Genomic DNA, 14,649 nt, shown 5'->3' with positions numbered 1-14,649 from the left:
TCTATAAATTAGTATTTAATATGGACTCTAATAATGGTCAGTTTTGATGCTATTGCAGGGAAACATTGTTCTGACAGACTATGAATACTTAATTTTAAACATCCTGAGGTTTCGCACAGATGAGGCAGATGATGTCAAATTTGCAGTTCGGGAACGGTACCCAGTTGATAACGCTAAAGCACCTGCACCATTACCTACCTTGGAAAGGTAACTTTATTCTGTGCAACTTGCATATTATAAATAAAATAAAGACCAGTTTTACATCTAAACATTTGGAGTCTGAATAGTCTGTTTTAGGCTTTGAACTTTGCGTAGGTGATGTAGCTCTCACGGAATTGAAATTGTTTGCTTTCTTCTTTAATTCAGAAAACATGGAAAATCAATTCAACATCGTGCATGTATTCTTTTGAATAGCAGCTATTCTGCTTATTATGTTTCTTAGGTTGACTGAAACAATATCAAATGCATCTAACGGGGAACTGCTAAAGAGGGTCCTTAACCCACATCTTCGTAAGTAATGACATTATTACAAAATGAAATGTGCAGACTGTTTGCATTCATATTAGATGTAATCTGAAAATTAAAATAAAAAACACACAACTGTGTCTCGGAAGGTTCAAGACAATCTCCTATATATAAAATGCAAAATTATTTGTTAAAAGACTAGAATTTTAATAAAAAGATATAGGGACTTGGCTGCAATCCTTTAATGTGCTTTACATGGATGTAGGGATTTGTCCATGAAGCACTTAGAGTATCGAGACCTTTGTTGAATTTTCTCAGTGGTGGCCAGAATCTCATATTCAGTTTTGGAAATTAATCATTCTTAATACAGATTTCAACCTGAATGTTTAAACTGCTTTCTGTAGCTGGTTCTCTCTACTTTTTATAGCTTATGGAGCCACACTCATTGAGCACTGCCTTATAGAAGCTGGATTGTCTGGTAATGCCAAAGTAGATCAACAGATGGAAAGCAAAGGTATGTAGGAGTATAATATTTGTGCACTTCAAAGTTTGCTTGACTATATTTGGAGGGGCAGAGAAGACACTTACGCACCTTTCACTGAGGAAGTAAAAGAACAGTGGCTTTGTTTCATGAAAAAGGGGCTCAGCCAGGATTGGCTGAAAATGCTAAGATAAACGTCTTTAGATGGAAGGTTAATTTGTTACTTAAGTTTGGTCTCTAAAAGCGTGTCATGATTTATTTATATGTAACCATTGGTTTCTAATATTCATACTCATTATTCCTTGAATCTCTGTTCATTCCCTTATTGTTGTTTTCATTATGAATATATCTAAGTGCTGTGGTGTTAAGCAAAGTCGTGGTCCTTAGTTGAATCTTAAAAGCTGGTATGTAGTGTTCCTTTGGGAAGTGTAGGCCTAGTAATTCTGTGAGCATTCAGTGGATAAGGGGCTGGATGCTGCAGGGAAAAGTCCGAGAATTTGGAGACTGGTGTCTGCTTATTGCTACCTGTCCAGAGAAAGCGATGCCTGGAAGACAGGGCTTGTGTTGCCAGAGGCTGGTGGTTTCAGGCAGCTGACACACAGCAGGCACAGACAAGACTGCATCACCCTAAGAGCAGACAGTGGGGAGGCATTTCACAGCCCAGGGTACTCTTGGGGAAGCATCACAATGGATATGCAGTGTAAGTTTTTACAGGCTGGAGATTACTTTAACTCTATTCTCTTAAAGCCCTAGCATTGCTTGCACGCCAGTATTTTTCCATCCCTTTTAGCCTCAATTCCAAATAGTTACAGTAGCACTTCATCATATGGCATAAAGTTAATTATGATATTTATTTGTCAGCACTCTTATATTTTATATATGTAGCTGCAACATGTATTTTTTTTAAAGAAATATCTCAAAGTTTAAAAAGGACACAAAATGAGGCTTTCTTCAAAATGGACACTTGTTTCTAATGCAAGGAGTTGATGGTTAAAGATGCTTATTAAAATACAGACTTTTTTGAAATCTACAAGGTTTTAGAGTATTTCAGAGAGTAGGATTATTGAAAATCTCATAATCCAGACTTCCCACAAGAACGGTACCTTGGAGAAAATTCCTCCGTACCCATGACTAGAAATGCAGTTAGAGGCATAGGTTAGTTTTTGGTCTGTCAAGCTTTACCCTTTATTGGTGAAGTAGTGCACTATGTGTTTATGTAAAATATCCCAAAACTCTTGTCTCTTCAAAATCTATTTTTTTCCCTTTTAGAAAATATTGAAAGAGTACTTGCTGCTTTACAGAAGGCAGAAGAATATATGAAGATAACTAACAACTTTAGTGGGAAGGTAAATCTTAACTGATACCTGCATGGTTCAAAGTTAAACGGTCTAATAAAAAATGAACATGCATTATTGTTCTTCTGTCATGTCAGACATTTGCTATTGGTTTAGCATTCCTATCACATCTTGTCATGTTGTTGTCTTTCTATTTTTGCTGCTGTGATGCACTCCAGATACTAATAAGGAATATATATATCGCCCTTGTCTTGGACATGCAGCCAGTAAATGAGCAAATGAGATCTGTCTGACTTGTGTGTTACCGTTGTATTTAAACACTGATAGTAATTTTAACATATGAAGTGTTCAGGGATATTAGTCTGTAGTGCAGTGAGGAACTAACCTTTAATTTTGCAGTTGTGTGTCTTCAAGATATTCATGCCTGGTGAGCAACATGACTAATATAGCCTTCTACATTGATCTTAATGCAACTCAGGAATAAGGCCTGAGTAGAAAGACTGCCAATTATGAGTAGGTAATAGAGATCATTCCTTAACCCTGGGAATGTAGTCCTAATTTTCAAACATGTATTTATTTATTGCAATAATAACTATTGAATATTCTCTGTGGGGCTGTGTCAGTGTTTCTGATCATTTTCACTTCTAGTGGAAAAATTGTGCTACAGCCCATCCACTCCTCTCTCTTCCATGTTCTGAGTCTCCTGCCTTATAACAAGTTCTTCTCTAGCTTCAGGGAGGAAAGGATTGCTCAGTTTATGGTATAATTCGTTCTGATTCTGACTTGCCCATTATTGCATCCCAAACAAACAAGGGTTGTTTAAAATGTAAGGTACAAAGTTTGTGTGATGCATTGTAGATTTGAGTTGTTATAGAAGTTCAGCTTTCATGTGGAATATTTTGGAATAAAGGTGAGTGGCCAAAATTTTACTGCAAAGTCAGTTAGCACCATAAAGTCTCTACGAAAAAAGTTCTTACCAATGGATTTAGTGTCAGATGTTTGCAAGGTGTTAAACTGTTCCTCCCTGGGCAAGAAAGGGAAAATAACTTTTAAGATTCCTGGAAAGAAATGAGTATGAATGTGGTGTCTTATGTTTTTTTTTTGTTTTTTTTTAAAGGGTTATATCATCCAGAAACGTGAGAAAAAGCCAAGCCTGGAGCCAGATAAACCTGCAGAAGAAATCCTCACGTAAATATTTGAAGTATTAACTCCCTTTCTTACAAGAAAACTAATTTATATTAAGCACTTAAGTGATACTATCAAATGTATATTTTACAGATATGAGGAATTTCATCCTTTCTTGTTTTCTCAACATTTAAAGTGTCCGAACATGGAATTCGAATCATTTGATAAGGTACAGTGGTTTTGCTTATACTGTACTAAGTAGTTTAAATGACTGATACTTAAAAACAGGAAAGAAAATATGGTGCTGAAACTATTACCTTTTAATGTTTTATGACTAGTTAGTTGGTGTGTAAAATCAGTAAGTATACAAAGATACAGGCTCAGTAAAATACCTCTTGGTGACTACAGTTGACCCATTTATGTTCCCAATTTGTCTGTCATGTCCAGTAACTGTGGTGGTGTAACTGTGTTGGTCCCGGGACATTAGAGAGACTAGGTGGATGAGGAAATATCTTTTATTGGACCAAATTTATGTGTCTCATCTATAGAAGTTGGTCCAATAAAAGATATTTCCTCACCCATCTTGTCTCTTAAATGTCCAGTAGCTGAAATATAGCATGTGGCATTGGTGAAAGACGGGTTTGTGTTCAGAAACTAGCTACTCTCTGTCTTGTTTAAAAATATTTTGCTGGTGGTTATATAGGTGTTTATAGACAGTTGGTTTATAGCTGAGGGTAATAGCAAAAATGTAAACATGGTGAATGTTTGACATGGATTTTCACTAAAAGTGAAATCTTTGCCATTTCTGGTGCTTGGTTAGCATAACCTATAGATAATTATTTTATACTAAATCTGATGGCTAGATTCCCCACTTGGCACTCTCCTGCCATGCCTCCCCATCATATTTGTACCACCTACCTCCCAGCGTTGGTGATTTCTGTAGCATAAATAAACTCAGAAACTTTATCGTAAGCAGTTTCTGCCTATTGAAACCAACCACAAAGAACTGTATTGAACTTCATGTGCTTAAATTGGCAATTCTGTTCTTATTAACCAGTTGATTATTACGATGGCTCATTGCAGAGATGGCTGTACGTAGAGTATTTTCACAGTAGATACACACGTACATTAAGGAAGATGTTCCTTCCTTTACTACATCATTTGCTAATATAGAATCTGGCTCCAGTTCAGTCCCATGGTTAAAGCTAGGCCTGTGCTTAAGTACCTTACTGAACTGGCCCTTGACTAGGTAGAGCTGGGGAAGTTGTTGAAACCTATTTTAGGATCAGACTCCTGTTTGCAATCTCTGCAGTCTCCTCTTGGGAACAGGACCTCCCCCTGTCTGCTTACTCTTTCCTGGTCTAGGTTATTGCATCTTTTGAGATTCTTTAAACTGACTTTTTCTCTTGAAGGCAGTGGATGAATTTTACTCCAAGCTAGAAGGTCAGAAGATCGATTTAAAAGCTTTACAACAGGTACAGTCTCATTCATGAGCAGAACAGCTGATCTAACTCTTTTAGTGTTTCAGGGTGCTAAACACTTGCCTGATTTAGGGGCTCTTTATAGTTTGGTGTGTGGGTGCGGTCTTGTTCAATTAAAGATAACGGGTTGACTTGTAAGGGCAGTTCTTGTTGGGAAATTACAGTCACTATGACTGCTACTATCATTAGTGTTATGATGCTTCCATGGATTCCTCTTAAACTGTGCACACAGCATTGAATAGCTAATCAACAAGGGAGTGCCTGTGCAAAAATCACTGAAGTGGCTTTCGCTACAGTGGCTCAGCAGAATGACAGTGCTCATCAGAATCCCGTTTCCACATCTTTCTTCTCTGTACTGTAATAGGACACAGTTGGGTGTTGAATATCCACCACTGTAAAATTTGTAATATGCAGACTTGATAGGTGCTATGCCCAGCTCATGAGACAGCTCATGGTGTCTGACACCATTTGATGGTCCAGAGACATCGACACAGAGCACATCATGGGACACCGTCAGTACTAGGATGAGTAAACAAGACTGCTGGTCAGGGAAATACTCACTTCTTCCCCTGACGAACCAAAGGATGCACCCCACACATGTACCTATTCGCTACACCAGTACTGACTTGGACTCTAAATACATTCTGTGGCTGGCATACCCGAGATCACTTATTCATTGAAGCTTTAAAAACTCCCACATTCCAATCTGGATCTATGCTGGTTATGTACCTTGTAACCGATACTTGTAATCTCTCTTAACTCAAGCCTGACCCCAGAGGTACAATACCTTCCTTCTTAACTTGTGTACATTTGATTTTAAACATCTTACCTTTTAATAATATTTTTCCTTTCTTCTCTTTGGCTGTTGAAAGGAAAAACAAGCACTGAAGAAGCTGGAAAATGTTCGTAAAGATCATGAGCATAGACTTGAATCTCTTCATCAAGCTCAGGTAGAACTATGTGTTTTCATAAGACAAGTTTTAAAGAAAAAATATTTTTAATGTTCCATGCAGTATCACCTTCACCATAAGTTGTGTTCCTTAGTGTTCAGTTGAGATAACAAATTGGAGTATTTATTCACTACCAAGTTCCCTCTAACTTCTCTCCCTTTTTGGTGAAGTGTGAACTGTAGTGATGATACACTGCTTCTTGTCAATGCTTTGCAAGCCCTTGCAAGAGGTCGCCTTTTGAACAATGTGGTGTTTAATTTTAGTGCAGCTGTATTAATTGTATGTATTTGTTTCTTTAATCGTCATTTTTATAAAATTGAATTGGTTTTTAGTCTGAATTGTAAGAAAGCTTTTTCTTTCCTGAAGGAAGTTGATAAGGTAAAAGGAGAACTCGTAGAAATGAACCTGGACGTAGTTGACCGAGCTATCCAGGTGGTTCGCAGTGCATTGGCCAACCAGATAGACTGGACTGAAATTGGAGCAATTGTAAAAGAAGCTCAGGCTCAGGGAGACCCTGTTGCGAGTGCAATCAAAGAATTAAAGCTTCAGACAAATCATATCACAATGCTACTAAAGTAAGTATGTTGTAGATCAACAAGACATTAAGAGGGACTAATCCCACAACTAGCAAGTTAACTAGGAAAAGTGCATCTTCATTTGAGTTTACATCATTTTCTCAGTTAATAGATGTCAGATGTATTCATGGTGCTGGGTTATAGTAGCATTAAAGCGTGAGTGTGAGGGCTTTGTGAACAGACAGAGAGGCACTGATTCAATATGCACCTTTTCTTTCTTGGTTTCCCTTTAGTTCAGTAACTGAAATAAACTCTTCAGCTATATAAAAGCAAGAGCTAACTGATCACATTTAAAAAGTGGTGGGAAATGTCTAAGAGGAAAGGGCAGTAGTGAGCAAAAGCACTTTTACCTGCACGTCCTAGGCAGTTCCAGGAAACATGCCTCTCGTTTGGTTTGATGCAATAGGCAACACCAAACATATTATACAAAACAAATACATTTAAAAAGTCAGTAACTTAGAGAATCTTGATATTCCTTGATGCCAGAAAAAGGGAATCTCGCTGGAAGTTTAGCATGCTGCAGGCTGGCTGGACACGATGGCCCAGTAATCAAGTTAGAGTTCAAAATTCAAACTGGTATGAGCTTTGATTTAGATCATTCTGCTCCCTCCAGGAAAATCATCACAAGAAGCTTGATATTGGATCAGTGCTTTGCCCTTGAGGACACTTAAAAATAAAAAAACTAAATGAGGTATAAAACATAAGGGTCCTGCAGGTATTGGCATCAAACTAGAAATATATTTAACTGTGTAAATTCACTGGAAATCCCATGATCCTAAAACCAAATATAAGAGATCTTCGTTTGAGCTGATATATAGAGACCCCTATTAGGAAGCCTAATAGAGAGTAAAAAACTGATAGTGGAAAGTATCTTAAGTCAGAATGGAAAAGAAGGATATGAGAACTGTACTGATAAGCAAAAAGTGAATACAGGTCTGTCTCATCTTACGCTGGGGTTACGTTCCGCAGTCAGCGCGTAAAGTGAAAATCACGTATAGTCAAAATTACATTGAGTGTAATGGCGGGTGGAATCGCCCGCACTACAGAAACAGTATTTAAATTATTTTTCTCTTTTTTTTGTTCTTGTTTTTGCCGACCGCGTAAGGCTGAAATTGCACATGTTAAATGTGCCTAAGATGTGACAGACCTGTAAGTGGGTTTCCAGATATATATTCCAGCTTCTGAGCAGAATGTGGGACTGAGATAATCTTGCGTCTGCTCACTGTCACAATTTGCTTCCTGTGTTATTTTGAGGAAATTCTATGGTCTGTGTTATGCAGGAGATCAGACGAGATCAGTGGTCCCCAAACTGTAGGGTGTGCGTAGGAATTTCCGTGGGGGAGAGGGACGCAGTGGGGCCTGGGCCAGCCCCTGTGGGGCTGTGGGGAGGGAGCACCACCCAGCCCCACTTTGCCTCCAGTTCAGCTCCGGCCGCACTCCTGCTCCCGGACATGGTTCAGACCCCTTTCCACCTCTGGTCCCTACTCTTGGCTCCCAGCCACAGCTCCACTCCTGGGCCCCGGACCCCAGCTTGGCCACGATTTCACTCCTGGCCCAGGAGTTCAGGAGGAATGCACATGTTCCGTTGCTGGTTGAGGAGGGTGCAAGAGGAAAAGTTTGGGTACCATTGGACTAAATGATCACAATGGTCACTTCTGGCCTTGCAATCTGTCAGTCTCTCTGCTATTTCAGTTTATTTCGCAATATGAATTAAGGTCACAGCTAATCATATACATCATCTAAAGATAGTTGAATCTACAGAAGGTAATGGAAAGAATAGTATACTTTGCTGTGTGATGCAGAGAAACATTATTATGCTGTATGCTCCTCTACCTCCTTAAGACTACACATGCCAAACATTGCAAGAGAAGGCAGAGTTCACTGTGTTGATGAGTAGCAAAGGCAACTCAAAGTAATACTTGCTCAGAATAGCTTCATGATGATGGATCAGATATTTCACAAAATCTCAGACCATTACCTATCTTGCATTTGCTTTGATTAAATGTAATGAGCCACAATCTACTCTTCTTTTTGCACAAAGATGAAGGGTAAAATGTCCTATATTTGTTTCATCTTTGTTCTCCTTCTGTCTGAAAGTGCATAATCAAAACGGTTGTAATGACACATTTATCTTTATTCATAACCATAGAGCCTTCTTCAGACTGAAAAAAAGAATGTGTATCTTTTGTATTATTATTTACAAAATTAATGGAAGGAGGAATGCATCTTGCTAACTTTTACAATTAAAAAGTCTGGAGTACTTTTAAAGACAATCAATATACTTTTATATTTTGGTAGAAACCCGTATGTATTATCAGAGGAGGAGGAGGAGAAAGATGACGAAGCTGATCATTGGAAAGAAGTTGAAGAACCAAAGGGGAAGAAGAAAAAGCATAAAAATAAACAGCTGAAGAAACCTCAGAAAAACAAGCCATTGTTGGTTGATGTTGATCTCAGTTTGTCTGCATATGCCAATGCTAAAAAGTAAGATTTAAATTGTGTATTTTTAGTAGTCTGCCCCTTATCAGCTTAATTTCAGTAGACTCTGCTACTATCAAAGAAATTAGTCTTTTTCCTACAGAAATAGAATCATAGATTATTAGGATTGGAAGGGACCTCAAGAGATCATCTAGTCCAACTCCCTGCTCAAAGCAGAACCAATCCCCAAATGGCCCCCTCAAGGACTGAACTCACAATCCTGGGTTTAGCAGACTAATGCTCAAACCACTGAGCTATCCCTCCCCCCATGTACCTAAGGTAAGGTCATACACACTAAATGTGTATGACCTTACCTTAGTTATAGACTGTCCATTCCTCTGCCCCAGAATGTCCTCTTGCTATTTCTGTGTTAACTAGTCTCTGACAACCATTTTAATTTAATGTTAATTACATCAAGCATAGAAACAGACACAGGACATAATGGCTACTTTCTCTGCAAAGCAAATATAAAGGGCAGGGGTCTAAATTTCTAGTGAGGATAATAAATTAGTAACTTAATGTCAACTGATACAATTTTCAGATGAACAGTGATAGGCAATAAGCAAAAAAGCTAAGCCAAACATAACATTTTCATTATCAGAATGGAGTATTTACTGCTGGCATGAAGTACCATGGGAAGAAATAGCTATAAAAATGAATTACTATGCTGGGATCTGAGATGTAAATGGATTTATGTTTCACAGATATTATGATCATAAGAGACATGCTGCCAAAAAAACGCAGAAGACGGTAGAAGCTGCAGAGAAGGTATTTATTGTTTGTTTTGAATGTAGTTAAAAGCAAAGATGTTGTTTTATTGCCACAGCCTAAAACTGAACTTCTAAATGTACGTTTTTGTGTTGTTAATGCAGTTACGCTGATTTAATGTTTCAGCTCCCTCCCAGCACGCTTGCCAAAACAATTTAATCTACATGTAGGGCTGACAAGTTGCAACCTTGAATCATTTACTTTGAACTCCTTAAAAGGGTTTATAATGGAAATGCTGACAGACCAGTAGCTGAGGCAGCATTAACAGGAACCATTATTATCAGGTATCTGATGCTGTTTTCAGAGCACACATTTTAGAGAAGCTACATGGCAGGATAATGGAGACAGACATGACTTTTCAAAATGATGAAGAGTTTAAGACAGCATTTAATGAAGTGCCTCTAATTTTGGGCAGAAATGGTTTTTAGGCCTGCAAACTGAATATATGCCAAATGAGTGGCTGTACTGTCTCAAACTACGTTTTGGGAGTATTTTTCTTCATATTGTCTTACTGTTTGTTTATTGCTTGTATGATCACTGCATTTGTAGAATTGGGAATGTCCATATTTCCTAAACAGGCATTCAAATCAGCAGAAAAGAAGACAAAGCAAACATTGAAAGAAGTTCAGACAGTTACCACCATTCAGAAAGCAAGAAAAGTTTATTGGCAAGTAAACTTTAGATAGTTACCCTCTCAGATGCGTGTGTGATTCCGTGCAAACTTAAAAGGACATTGTTAAAAAAAAAAAAAAAAAAAAAGATTTCATGTAAACAAAGAGTTAAAACTAGTGTTTTGGTTCTACACCCAGCTGCACGTCCCTTGTCAGTTGTTGTGATTTTAGTTATAAGCCCCAGTCCTGCCGGTCAATCCACACAGGTGGGCCCCTTCAAGACTGCTCTGCATGGATATGCGGATTTGCCTGTGTAGATCCTCTTGTGGGATTGGGGCCATGTTTTCCTAAAAAATTAAACATTTTCTCTTCTCTGCTATATAAAAGATCCGCACAAACAGCTGGGGTGATGGACTGTACACAAAGTTATATCAAGTACACGCAGAGTAAACATGGAAAGTAAAAGAAATACTTTATCCCTTTTTATAAACAGCTGTTTTAAAAGTAGCAATTATAGTTTAAAAAATAGACTGTAATTTGCTTGATGTGTTCTTTTAAAGAATATGATTGACAGCACAATCACATTTGTACAATACCTTGAATTTATGCCCTGTATATATGTATGAAATGTAGCTGGTCAACAAAACAAAGTATCTTTGAGAATACCTGTCTTTCCACCTATAATACATTAAAGTACTGAGACCCTGGCAAAAACATACTTTTTGTAATAGGCAACAGTTGCACTTATTTTATACAGGGTGGTTTTATGTAATTTGACAGGTTTGAGAAGTTCCTGTGGTTTATTAGCTCTGAAAATTACCTCATTATTGCTGGAAGAGATCAACAGCAGAATGAAATGATTGTGAAGCGATATTTGAAATCAGGTTAGTAAGATTAAATCAAACATGTCAGCATAGTTTTTGTTTTCTTTGCTGATTGTTATAAATGTTCATATTGTACATCCAAAACTGAGAACCACCGTTAGATCTTTATTAGCTTGTGTATAAAATTTCAGCTTGCTTGTATGCATTCTCATTTTTCTCCATTGTCTGGAATTTCAGACTGTGAAGTTCTTTGGAGCTTTATAATTATGTCCATGTGTGAGGTGTGATATGGAATGCAGTTTCTTCACCCAATAGTTTTGAAATTGCCTGAACTGAGTTAAAAAACAAACTAACAGACTTTACCTTTTGCAATTGTACATCGTTCCACGTGGAGGAGCATAAGTTATAGCTAGTATTTTCCTACAGCAGTGGTTCTCAACTAAGAGTCCTGGACCCCTTGTGGGGCTGCGAGCAGATTTTGGGGGGGCCATCAAGCAGGGTTGGCATTAGACTTGTTGGGGCCTAGGACAGAAAGCTGAAGCCCCACTTCACGGGCTTGAAGCCTGGGGCTCCGAGACCAGCCACTGCGTGCTGAAACCTGAGCAACTTTGTTTCATAGGGCCCCCTTTGGCGTGGGGCCCCAGGCAGTTGCCCTACTTGATACCCCCTAACACTGGGTCCTGCCATTTATATGCAGAAAAATGGTTGTTATGGCACACATGGGCTGTGGAGTTTTTATAGGATGTTGCAGGGGGGCCCCCAGAAAGAAAAAAAATTGAGAACCCTTGTTCTACAGTACAGAATTCAGAAATACTGCAATATATTAGCATTCCAAAGGTCTTAGTTCACCATGATTCTGATGTCAGAATAAATACTGACTAGAATGGGGTATAATTGACAAGAGACATACTTACTTTCCCTGAATATGTGAATGTTTTGGCAGTGATCCAAGTAAATCAATTTCTAATTAAAGCTTGGAACCCTCTCTTAATAATCAGTGCAGGAACTGAGTGTGCTCAATGACATGTCTCAATCATCGCTTTTCTGTTTCAGGAGATGTATATGTGCATGCTGACCTACATGGTGCAACTAGCTGTGTAATCAAGAATCCTACAGGTAATTCATCTGTGGTTGACTGTGATTTATAATCTGTTAAAAATAAATAATTTGAAATATAACTGACTTCAGTAAAAATGTATTCTTACATCTTTGTCCACTGTCCATTTCACTTCGGCTTTTAGGTTGACAAGTTTTAGTCTGAATTCATTCCTTATTAATGTGCAACCCAGTGATGAAGCCATAATAGCACAGTACTTCTTTGTGCTGGAAAATTGCCTTCAGGAACTGCCTCTGTACATCCCCACTCTGAGATCCTTTTTTACAATGTTTGGTTACTTTTTAAATGTGCTCAGATAACCCAAATGTTGTGGTGTTGCTATTACAGGTGAGCCGATCCCTCCCCGTACCCTGACTGAGGCAGGCACCATGGCATTATGTTACAGTGCTGCCTGGGATGCTCGTATCATCACTAGTGCCTGGTGGGTTTATCATCATCAGGTAATGACATCTTGCTTGTTAGTTTTGAGAAGTTAATCTCTGAAAGAATGAGTGAAGAACTGTAGATGTAAATGTCACCACAGATGAAATTAAAGACTAAAAGAAACACAGTTGTGTATAATATGTGATGGTCCTTACAAGTTCTCCCTGGCTCTACCACAGTGGCCTTGGTTTGTGAATCTTTGGTATAATGGGCCCATGACCCAAGAAATGCTGTGGGTTCGGCATCTTTTAAAAAGAGGTTAAAGATCTGTGATGCGCTGCATTCATCTCTTGTGAGCACCTCCGGTGGGCTGGGTGCAAACCTGCACTCTCTCAGCTCATGGTGCCCGTTGGCTGGTGCCCTCATCAAGTCGATCTTCAGTGGCTCAGCCCTCTGGCTAAGTCACACATAGGGCACGGTTTCACTACAGAGTTTACTGTGGCGTAGCAGCTGCTCGAAGCCAACAGGAGAGTGTTCTCCTGTTGTCTTAACTACTTCAGCCTCCACGAGTGGCAGTAGCTATGTCGTGGGGGAAGCTCTTCTGCTGATATAGTGCTGTTCATGCCAGTGCTTATGTTGTGTAACTTGTCTCTCTCAGGCAGGTGATTTATTCACCCCCCTAGGAGATATAAGTTATGCCAACATAAGCTGTAGTGTAGACATAGGTATAGTCTAAATGCATGAGAGAATCCCTTCTGGGTGACAAAGTTCCAACACAGACTATCACTGTGCCCATGATGGTATCTGTGCCCCCAGTTTTGGGCTCAGTTCTCAGCCCCTTCTGGGCTAGCTTTCTGTCTGTCTCTGCCCTGTTATGGAACACTGCCCTCAAGGCATTCTCCCTGGAGACTTTGTCATCAGCAGTTCTCTAGCATCCCAGCTCTCCAGCCATTTTACTCCTTAACTTCAGTCCCCTTCTGGGGGTAACAAAGTTGAAAGAATGGTTGGCCCTCTTCAGGATCTTCAGCTCCATCCCTAGTCCTGTTTAAACTCCCAGCCCCTTTCTTAGGTTTTTAATGCAGAGTCTTGTCCCTTTTTTGAGGCTTAAGCCACTTCTCCTGTGGCTGGTGGAGGAACCCAGGCCCACCCACTATTCCAGGTCCCGACCCTACAGACAACAGCCACATACTGTTTCTGCTACTTGGTTGCTGCTGCTATTCCTGGATGGCTTCCCACTTGGTCCCATCACTTTCACTCATTACCTTGGGTTATAGTCTTTGGGTTCTACTTTCTTGTTCCCTGTTTGCACAGGGTCTCGTCCAGGGCTCCTTGCCTGGAGAGTCTGTCTTATCCATTTCAGTCCCAGTCAGGAACTGACTTGCTCAGGTGGCCCTGCTGCTCTTTTTAACTGAGCCTGCTAGGCTCTGATTGTCTGCTCCTCTGCAGCCTTTCAGTGCAGGCCTGGAGGACTTACCTTTACTGTGCCTTTTCTGGGGCAGGGTGTGGTAGGACTGCAAGGCCTCCAGCAGGTCTCCTCAAAGGGCGTGGTGTACCCCAGCACAAGGTCATATTGTTTGGGAATGATTTTTTAAAAGTGTGATCAGTTTTTAATTTTCTGTTAGAACTTTAATTCGCATATTAAATGTTGGTTTGTTTTTGTTGTAAAACACCTAGAACGTTAGAATGGGCAGGCAACATGGAGAGCTGATCTGTTTTCTAGTCAGTCACTTGACATAATTTCACCAAGCTTGCTGTGGTTTACCCTTTCTAGAGTGTTCTTTCTTCATGGCACTGTACTGTAACTGAGGCTAGCTCATGTAGACATTTGTTGTATCTCTACTTAAGTATCTGTGTGTGGTTTTGATAGCTGTCTTGGGCACTAACAGTGACAGATTAGTTCTCAAAAAGTTTTGGAATCTCTCATTGCTTCCCTACTGGGAAAACAATTTCTTTCTGCTTTGCTTTGAACCTTTAATCTCAAGACTGATTAAGGACTTTTCTCTCTGGCAAAGAAGGCTGGTCTCAAAGGAACCTTCTGCAAGCAGAGCACCAGTATTGCCCTGGGAGCAGTGGAATGGGGAGTCTTCCATTGCACAGCCCACTTAGGTCAGCTCTG

General features: G+C 39.5%; 1 protein-coding gene across 3 annotated transcripts in view; it reads left to right on the top strand.

Annotated features, from left to right (window-relative positions):
* Positions 1-14,649, top strand: part of NEMF (nuclear export mediator factor) — a 32,004-nt gene that overhangs the window by 5,658 nt on the left and 11,697 nt on the right. For all 3 annotated transcript variants that reach the window (XM_030562810.1, XM_030562811.1, XM_030562812.1), the window contains exons 5-19: positions 59-207; positions 443-510; positions 893-979; positions 2,216-2,292; positions 3,359-3,429; positions 3,520-3,595; positions 4,779-4,841; positions 5,720-5,797; positions 6,164-6,372; positions 8,671-8,856; positions 9,555-9,618; positions 10,197-10,285; positions 11,010-11,113; positions 12,107-12,169; positions 12,498-12,610. In XM_030562810.1, coding sequence (XP_030418670.1) covers positions 59-207; positions 443-510; positions 893-979; positions 2,216-2,292; positions 3,359-3,429; positions 3,520-3,595; positions 4,779-4,841; positions 5,720-5,797; positions 6,164-6,372; positions 8,671-8,856; positions 9,555-9,618; positions 10,197-10,285; positions 11,010-11,113; positions 12,107-12,169; positions 12,498-12,610 — 1,497 coding nt within the window. The remainder of the gene's footprint in view (positions 1-58; positions 208-442; positions 511-892; positions 980-2,215; positions 2,293-3,358; positions 3,430-3,519; positions 3,596-4,778; positions 4,842-5,719; positions 5,798-6,163; positions 6,373-8,670; positions 8,857-9,554; positions 9,619-10,196; positions 10,286-11,009; positions 11,114-12,106; positions 12,170-12,497; positions 12,611-14,649) is intronic.

This window comes from Gopherus evgoodei, chromosome 4 (assembly GCF_007399415.2).
Source record: "Gopherus evgoodei ecotype Sinaloan lineage chromosome 4, rGopEvg1_v1.p, whole genome shotgun sequence".
Classification (NCBI taxonomy): domain Eukaryota; kingdom Metazoa; phylum Chordata; order Testudines; family Testudinidae; genus Gopherus; species Gopherus evgoodei.
This window is presented reverse-complemented; position numbering and strand designations above follow the sequence as displayed.